Source organism: Humulus lupulus, chromosome 1 (genome assembly GCF_963169125.1).
Source record: "Humulus lupulus chromosome 1, drHumLupu1.1, whole genome shotgun sequence".
NCBI classification, from domain to species: domain Eukaryota; kingdom Viridiplantae; phylum Streptophyta; class Magnoliopsida; order Rosales; family Cannabaceae; genus Humulus; species Humulus lupulus.
Genome location: NC_084793.1, coordinates 49,831,458 through 49,841,549, shown reverse-complemented (window position 1 = coordinate 49,841,549; position 10,092 = coordinate 49,831,458). Strand labels below are relative to the sequence as shown.

General features: G+C 35.2%; 1 protein-coding gene across 1 annotated transcript; it reads left to right on the top strand.

Moving 5' to 3' along the window:
- Positions 1-8,135: 8,135 nt before the first annotated feature.
- Positions 8,136-9,800, top strand: LOC133814600 (uncharacterized). Its single transcript, XM_062247540.1, has one exon. It carries the CDS (start codon positions 8,136-8,138, stop codon positions 9,798-9,800), a length of 1,665 nt encoding a protein of 554 aa, XP_062103524.1.
- Positions 9,801-10,092: the final 292 nt, after the last annotated feature.

Sequence of the window (10,092 nt, the reverse complement as noted above, 5' to 3'; positions counted from 1 at the left end):
GAGTTTTTCAGGGTGTTTGGTATATATTGCATAAAAGTACTCATAAAATAAATATCAAATTTAATCATAAATATATGTTTATAATAATAATAATATATATTATGTCTGAACTCATTTGAAAATTAATCGTTTTTTTAAAGAAAAAAAATCTAATTACATTCATATATGAATTAATAAATAAAAAATTATAAAAATCTAAACGTAATTAATAAAAAATCTAAAACTTTAAATTAAATATTCAAATATAAAAATCTAATTGTAGTTAGAGAAAGAAATTCTATATATAAAACAATAATAAGAAAAATAAAAACTAAAAAAATCGTACGTAGAATTTTTTTAGAAAAATTAGATAGAATATTTGTTAAGAAAAAAGAAATTGTATTATATATCTGTTATCTTCACAATTTAAGATAAAGATGTAATTTATTTTTCTGTTTTATAAAAAATAGGGGCAAAATAGGTATTATGAAAAATTCATTAAAACAAGAAAATAGCTTGCCGTGTTTTTTTAGAAGTCTTTCCTGAAAAAGTTGGTGAGTCAGTGCTTCTCTTAAAAACTCTTCTAAATTAAAAAAGTTCTTTCTATATTTCATCCAAACACACCTAAAAGTAACTTTAAGACTTCAAAAGCTCTTCCAAAGCCATGCCAAACAGGGCCTATATATCTCATCGGTTTGTGGATGTGATTAAGAATTTATTGGTTGAACCATTCATCCCATATGAAAAAACTTATGACAACTTTGGGGGATAAAACGTTGCTGTTTACCAATATGCCTAAAGAAATTGACCAAAAGAAGGTATTAACATTTTACTTTTATAAATTTTGATGTAGTTTTTGTGTTCTGTTTTTTTTTTTTAATATATATATATTTTAATGTGGTTATTGAACGAAAAAAAAAATTATTAAATGTATTATTATAAAAGAAGTGGTATCAGTCAAATTAGTAGAGTTGAATATTTCTACTTTTCTCTCTATCTTCTTACGTTCCACTCTCACCAATCTTCACATAATGTAAAATAGAGTTTATAAAAGGGGAGTAAATCAGACAAAGAGGAAAAGGGAAGAGTAGAGAAAACTTTGTCAAAATTGTGTGAGAGATTAAATTAAGGAAGAAATACAGAGTTAAGATTTTCACCTTTAAGGATTTCTACAAAAGTAAGTACTAGGGCTTGCCCCTATTTTCTTGTCGGTATTCCAAACATCTTTTCTTCATTAATTTTCTTCATTTGTCTTTGGTCCACTTAGACTTAGGCTATATAGACCTACAAAAGGTATGCAAAAGTGAGATATAGCCAAAGAGAAAAGGAGAAATCTATGTTGTTATGCTAACCAATTCTCTTAAAATTTAAATTAATTTTTATGTTGTTCATGGTTCACTTTGACCTGGGCTTTATAAGCCAACAAAAAGTCTCTAAAAGTGAGATATAGCCACGAGGAACATGATAAATCAACAAATTCATAGACTAATGTGCTGTCCAAATTGAATTAAGATAGAAAGAAAAATGCAAATTCATTGTAACGGCATTAAATCAAAAGGAATGAATGCTAAATTCACTTCATAAAATCTGCTAAAAAAAAATGAACAAATTCATCAAGTAAACACATCTGAATGTTATCATCAATATCTATTTTGGGTGAAGGTTGAATAAAAAAACCTTTTGTCATATTCCCAATCTAAAGAAAAAACATCATATTAATGATTCATTATTTTTTCAATCCCATTATGTGGATGTTTACAGTAGTAAACAAACTCAAAATTGAATCCAATGCTTCATTTTATACATTTAGCAAAAGAAAATGTGGGAAAACGTGAGAAAAGACTAAAGTCTCATATACTATACATATATAAAAATGTCTTTCTTTTGGTCTTTTGTGAAGTCAAACTTGACTTTTGAATTTATAGTATATATATATATTCAAATAAAAAATGGAAACCAAACGAAAGTTGAAAAAAATAAACAGCAAGACATATCATTATTCGTACTGGAATCAGAAGCAAAGGATATAGGGATATGTATGGATATAGCCATATATATATATATGTGTGGAAAGAGGCACGACAAAATAAGACCAAGCCAAAAAAAATAAAAATAAAAACTCATATTCATATGCATATATTTAAAAATAAAAACTCATATTCATATGCATATATTTTATATATGTAGCACTAATTTTGTTTACCAAAAGTAAAGAGGCAAATTGTTTTGAGGAGGATTCTTTAAATCAAGAAATAAATGACAGTTGAAGATAGATAATTACCACAAATAAACATTCGTTGTCTCCTAAAAAAAAATATACAAAAGATTAAAACTATATATATTTATAAAATTGTTTATGATATAAACAATCAATGAGAACAAATATACATACCCAAATATATGCTTAATTTTTTTCTCAAAGTTAAATGATTCCATAATATGGTCATCGACCGGAATTTCATAAATTTTTAAAAAATACTATGAATTCCTACGAATGGTCATGTACTGGAATTCCTCCACTCATTTTCTAAAATATTTATCTAGAACTACAAGTGATTTGATCATTCATCAAGATGGTATGTAGGCAGCTCAGTCAGTCAAATTTACTGAGTGCAGTCGCAATTCCAAATTCCTTAAAATTTTCCCAAAATTACACAAGTACTTAATATCATCATAATTGGAATCAAAATATTTTCCTTTAAATAAAAATGGTAGTAATTAAGAGGTTATTCCTATAATCTTGGATGGGTCGAACCCAAATCAATAAGCTCTTATGCTATAAAATCGGCATATGTGAAATTGTGTTTGGCATTAATTTTAATGTATTAAATTAAATTTTTTTGTTAAACATGATTTTTGGCACGCCCTGTGGGACCCATTCTCCTTTTCATCTCCAAATATGATGATTTTACAAAATCAAAATTTTAGTGCTAACGTTTTTGTTTATATCACAGGAGGAAAATTGCACTACAAGTTACTATTTACTTCCATCAGTTACCAACTGTCGGCACTAACAATGGACAGAAGCCGAAGATGAATCAGATTTTGGCCTCATTCTCTATTGGCGGGGTACCTATCACTTACAGTGTACCCAAACCAATGTTGAACTTGAAAACCACCACTAAAGCTCAGGAAGCCTTTAAAGGCAAGGTTACTAGAGGCACCACCAAAACTCAGGAAGCCTTGAAAGGCAAGGTAGCTAAAGGTTTCAAAAAGAGGCAAAATCGCTCCATCAAAAGAAACAACGCCAAAATTGCGAAAGCTTCTACACCATTGCTTTATGAGGAAATCAAAACTACCAAAGAAAAATCACTACCAATCAGGGGTTACTCAGTTAACAATCAAAGGGAAGTGAACCAACAATCTGTTCAGATTATGATCGGTTCTATCCCTACAACTTGCCCACAGTGGCGTCTATGATGGTCACTTCGGTCGTGGATGAATAAATTGCACCAACTCCCCAAACTTTGAGGATCACCAAGGCAACAACATCCTCATCTACACCAAGTACTCCAAAACGTTAAAGTTAGTAAAAAGTGACTCTATTATGCCTAAAGTTGGAATACTGGAAAAATCTGCACAGTCACAAATTCCAACAAAAAGCTCATTTCCCAATGATACTTATTTCAGTGATCAAGAAGAGGTGGTTCCCAATGAGCTCATTTCCCAGTTTGAAGCACCAACAATTGGTAGCGATAAAAAATATGCCAGTGTTAGTAACTGGGGCAATGAGCCCAGAAAAGGAGGTGCAAGAGCTTCGCAAACGATTAGCGGAAAGAGACGAAGAAGTTGTTCGACTTTCTACACAATTAGCACAACAAGCTAATGTTAATGCATCAAAACAAAAAGAGGTTGAAGTTGGGCAAAATTCTTCATCCTCAATACCTCCGCTAGCCAGTATGCAACCTCCGCTAGTCAGTGTGCAGTCACCATTAGCCGGTGCGCAACCATCATCAGATCTGAAAACTTTGATCATGGAAAGTATTCGAGAGTACCAGGCTGCAAAAAGCATGCCTATCCTTGGATATCACAAACCTTATCTGACCTACTATGATCAAATTCCGTTTCCAGCAAACTACATCAGACAAACATTTGAAAAGTTTGATGGAATTGAAGGGTCTCCCCATGAACATCTGGCATATTTCAACTCTGCGTGCGGTGAATCCGCTCAGTCAGATGCACTTTTGATCAGACAATTTGTGCAATCACTAAAGGGAGCAGCCTTTGCATGGTATACCCAACTTCCACCAGGGTCCATAAATACCTGAGATGATATGCAAAAGGCCTTTTTAGCACAATTTGTCAGTTCAAGAAAGGCGATAAACATCCATTATCTGGTGGAAACCAAACAAAGGCCTAATGAAAATGCAAATGCATTCATTACAAGATGGAGAAGTCTCAATCTCCAATGTCCGGAAAGGCTATCGGAAAAGGCTGCAGTTTCGATGTGTGCTAGGAACCTCAGCCCCGAGGTGGCCACTTTCGTCGGCACAATAGAGCCTAAAACCTTTAATGAGCTAGTATCAAAAGCATGTAATGTGGAGATTCAAATTGCTTGGCAAAAGGGCGGTTTACAAAAGTCCTACCCAAAAATTGATAACAAAAGGGCATCGAAGAAAGAGGAGTCAATGGCCATCTTTGTTAATACTGACAATAATAAGGATCGGGGAAAAACGCGAGAGCCACCAAAGAAATTAACTCTCAAAGAAAGAAAAGAAGTCAAATATTCATTTGATGATGAAGATGTTGAAATTTTTTTGATGAGTTAATAAATTCAAAAGCTATTCAGCTCCCCGAGCCTAAAAGACCTAACGAAGTCAACAAGACTAATGATCCAAATTATTGTCGATATCACAGAATTGTCAGCCATCCGATGAAGGACTGTTATGCCTCAAAAACATTATTGAAGGTATGGTTAAAAGAAAAGAGATCGAGATAGACCCTTCTTTTTCAAAAGAAACTACGAATGCAACTTCATTAATTGAAAATGACCAACCGTTACATAGAGATGTAATTTCTGTAGCATTGAAGTTGATAAAGAAGTTACAATAGTTCAAGCTCATTCCGAGATGCCAAAGTTAGGAAATCCAAATATTCCTACTTTGTATGAACTTATGACGGAACCAAATATGAAGTTGTGGGACGACTGGTCCGATAGTGAAGAAGAGTTAGAGAGTACGTGGCAGACGTGTTCTCAAAGAAAATCTACTGAAGTTCAAGGTTCATCCTTAACAAAAAATATTTCCTCTGAAAGTCCTGGAGTCAAATTATGGGGCAAAGCGATACCAAATAAGAGAGACAAAAAGAAAAAGGCCAAAAAAACAAAGGCATGTCCATAAAGAGGATGAACAAGAGCAAAGAAGAAATTTCATAACTCTAGAAGAGTTCATGCCAGAGAAGCTGCGTAAAATGACTATCACTCATAATGAGGATGAAGTGTTGAGTTGTTGTATGGCTATACTTGCAGAAGAAAATCATAATTCTTCCTTATTGGAAAATGAAACTGAGGTAGATGAGATTACTTTGTAAGACATGCGCAGGAAAACCGTTGGAAAGAAGGCAGAAGAAGCAAAAGAACTTGAAAAAGCTAAGCATGACATTTAATTCGAAAAACCTTCATCCTAGATCAATAAGGAAATATGCAGTGATAGTCGCCAAAGTAAAGGTAATGGTGAAGACGAGATGACGCGAGCAAAATATGACATATTGGCTCATTTAAAATGCATCCCTGCTCTTTTGAGTGTCTACGATGCTTTACAAATGTCTCTTGAGCATAGAAATGCTCTTGTCGTCGCACTAACGAGTCCTGAATTTTATACAGAACAGATAGAGCCAATTAAACCTACGTCACTTGAGGGAAATGCTTCTTGTATGGCATGCATTACTTTTGATGATGAAGATTGTCAATTGGGAGCCGCTTTACATAATCGACCTCTATATGTGACAGGTATGATTTCCAATATTCACGTAAGTCGCATCATGTTGGATTGTGGGTCAGCTGTTAATGTACTTCCTATAAAAACTTTGAAAGATGTTGGTTTGCAACCATGTCAATTATCTCCATCATCATTAACAATCCAAGGATTCAACCAAGTTGGAGAAAAAGTAAGGGGAAGCATCACATTAAAAGTGGAAATAGGCGAATTAAAGTCTGAGGCCGTATTTCATGTTATTGACTCTGACACATCCTATAACGTGTTATTAGGGCGACCCTGACTTCATGAATATGGAGTCATTCCTTCAACACTTCACCAATGCTTCAAGTTTTGCAAAGGAGGAAAAGTTAAAACGGTTAATGCAGACCAAAATCCCTTTTATGGGGAACAAGTGAGTTATGCTGATGCAAAATTTTACTAGCCAGCTAATGTCACTATATTAAAAGGGAAACCTGAGGAAGCAAAATGTTGTCCCAAACTATCGGAAGGCTCAACCTTACAAAAATCCCTACAAATTAAACAATTATCCCCTATGAAAACTTCTCAAAAGGAAGAGGAGAATTTAAAGGTGTCTTGCCAAAAAAGAATCTTTAAATATACTCCTAAAAGTCAATGGGGAATGGGGGAAAAAACATTAACACCTATTGAAGATACAGTGACAACCCTAATGATGAGTTTCACCTTACCATTACGAAAGATTGATTAGTCACTTCCCAATGGAAAAATGCAAATATCAATAACTTTTTGTGAAAATGGCAAAACAAACAAAAGGCTCGTTACTCTTAGCAAAAGATCCTCCACTGTTGTAACTCCAAAAGCCTTCAAGATGGAAAAGAAAAAATTCCATGTTAAGAAACAAGAAAAAATCACAATTCATCAAAATAGTGATTGTTTAAAGGCCTCATTTGAGCTTGATGAGTTAATAGAAGAGGAACAAAGGATGTTTCTTGGTGATGAAATAAGTACATCGACCCCACGGGTGTCGGTATTCGAAAGACTTGAAGTATGCACATCAACTCCACGAGTGTCAGCATTTGAGAGGCTTGAATTTCCATCTATTTCTCAACCAAAGGCATTAAAAAAGAGTAAGAAATGGCAGTTAAAACAAAAGAAACATTTGAAAATTACTTCTCACCAAAATGAGGGGTACGAAACACAAGAGGATCAAGAAGATGTGGCACAAGTTAACTATCTTTCTTTTGAAGAAAGTTTAGCTGTGGATGAAGAAAACTCAAGCTCAAATTCTTCAGAAGATTTTGTGGATATCATTCAACTGGCACCTCAAGAACTAGAAGACGGGGGCAAGCAACAGTTGATGATTTAACAGAACTCAATCTTGGTACCGAGGATGATCCAAAGCCTGTATTTGTCAACTTGTTATTAAGTGAAGAGGAATTGCAAAAGTAAAAACAATTCCTTTATGAATATAAAGATGTGTTTGCCTGGGGGTATCAAGATATGCCAGGCTTGGATCCAAATGTTGCGGTACATAGGTTGGCAGTATCAAAAGATGTTCCACCTGTGAAACAATCGCAAAAAAGAATTCGACCAGAGTTAATCTAAAAAATTGAAGCAGAAATCGACAAATTGATAAGATTTGGCTTCATTCGAGAAGTTAAATACCCACCTTGGCTTGCAAACATTGTCCCCATGTTAAAGAAAAATGGGCAAATTCGTATATACGTGGATTATCGAGATCTAAACCATTCTTGCCCAAAAGATGAATTCCCGCTTCCCATTACTGAATTGCTAGTAGATGCTACCACTGGATTTAATGCATTATCATTCATGCATTTATTGTTACACAATTATGCCATTTGGGCTTAAAAACGCAGGGGCAACCTACCAAAGGGCAATGGCCACTGTCTTTGAAGACATGCTTCACAATACTATCGAATGTTATGTCGATGATTTGGTGGTGAAAACTAAAGAAAGGATAAATCATCTTGATGACTTAAGGGGCGAGTCTTTGATAGACTTAGAAAACATCAGCTCAAGATGAACCCTTTAAAATGTGCATTTGGGGTAATATCAGGAAAGTTCCTCGGATTCGTTGTTAGACATCGAGGAATTGAAATCGACCACGCAAAAATAAAAGCAATTTTGGAAATGCCTCCCCCACACAACTTGCGTCAACTACGGGGACTGTAAGGAAGACTAGCTTATATCCGAAGTTTCATCTCAAACCTATCTGGTAGATGCCAACCTTTCACAAGACTAATGCAGAAAAATGTACCATTCATATGGGATGAGGCATGCCAAAATGCTTTTGAAAGTATCAAGCGATACTTGTTACACCCATTAGTGTTGAGAGCTCTAATTTTGGGAAAGCCGTTGATATTGTATATCACAACAGTAGATCACTCTTTAGGAGCATTGCTGGCACAAAACAACGAGGGTGGAAAGGAAGTCGCCCTTTACTATTTAAGTAGAACTTTGGTAGGGGCAGAACATAAATATCCTCTAATTGAAAAGGTGTGCTTGGCTTTAATTTTTGCTGTTACAAAATTACGGCATTACTTACTCTCACACACTGTGACATTAGTGTCAAAAGCCGACCCTTTGAGGTACATTCTATCAAAACTCGTGTTGTCTGGACAATTGGCAAAATGGTCCATGATTTTGTTAGAGTTTGAAATCAACTTTGTCCCGCAAAAAGCAATAAAAGGACAAGCATTGGCTGATTTTCTGGCAACGCACCCGATTCCAGACAATATGGAGTTGCGGGAGGACCTTCCAGACGAGGAAGTTTTCACAATTGAAACACCATCTTGGCAACTTTACTTTGATGGGGCAGCAAAGAAGTGTGGGGCAGGTCCTGGCATTGTCTTTGTGACACCTTCTGGAGGACTAATACCTTACTCTTTTCACATTCTGGCTATATGTACCAATAATGTAGCAGAATATGAAGCGTTAATAATCGGTCTCGAAATTGCACTCGAAATGCAAATACAATCACTGGAGGTATATGGCGATTCTCTTCTGATTATCAAACAAATTAATGGTGAATTTGCAGTCAAGCATGAGACTTTAATTCCTCATCATGAGAAGGCTAAGCATTTGATTGCTCAATTCCAAAATATCACGTTAAATCATGTCCCTAGGTCAAAAAATGGCAAAGCTGATGCTTTAGTTAAATTAGCTGCATCACTAATGCTTCTTGGTGAAAGGGATATTCAAATTACAATAGGAGAACGCCATTTGTTACCCCAAATCATAGATAAAAAAGAAGGAATAAGTACCATAAATTTGGTAACTTTCCTTGAAAATACAAACGACAATGACTGGTGCCAACCAATTATTAACTATATCCAAAAAGGAGTCTTGTCAGAAGACTTGAAAAGAAGAATGGATGTAAAAAGAAGAGCTCTTCGGTTTGTTTTCCTCAATGACACATTTTATAGGCGTTCTTTTGATGGGATGTTGCTAAGATGTCTTTCAAAAGAGGCGTCACATGTGCTTCAAGAAACTCATGTTGGTACATGTGGTGCGCACCAAGCCGACCCCAAATTGTCAGCTCAATTAAAACGGTTGGGTTACTATTGGTCTACTATAGTCCAAGAGGCGATTAATTTCGCTAAATGTTGCAAGTTGTGTCAACTACATGGAGATTTTATCCATCAACCCCCTCAACCGCTTCATCCTTCAATATTGTCATGGCCTTTTGAAACATGGGGAATGGATGTCATTGGTCCTGTCACGCCACCATCTTCCAAAATTCATAAATATATCCTGGCCGTTACAGATTACTTCTCCAAGTGGGCTGAAGCTGTACCCTTAAAAGAAGTACGTGTAGAAGATGTCGCCAAATTCATAAGAACTCACATAATTTATCGTTATGGGATCAAAAATAATATCAGACAATGCTCTTTACTTCAAATGTAAGACACTTGTCAAACTAATGGAGAAGTACAAATTCAACCATAGTTTTTCAACCGGTTATAATCCTTCTTCAAATGGCCAAGCAGAAGCATTTAACAAAGTGTTATGCAAAATCTTGAAGAAGATTGTAACCAAGAACAAAAGGGACTGGCATGAACGCCTCCCAAAAGCTTTATGGGCTTACAGGACCACTATAAGAACTGCCACTGGTTGTACACCTTATAGCTTGGTGTTTGGGTTCGAAGCAGTGTTACCCTTGGAGGTTCAAATACCTTCATTAAGAATCGTTACTCAA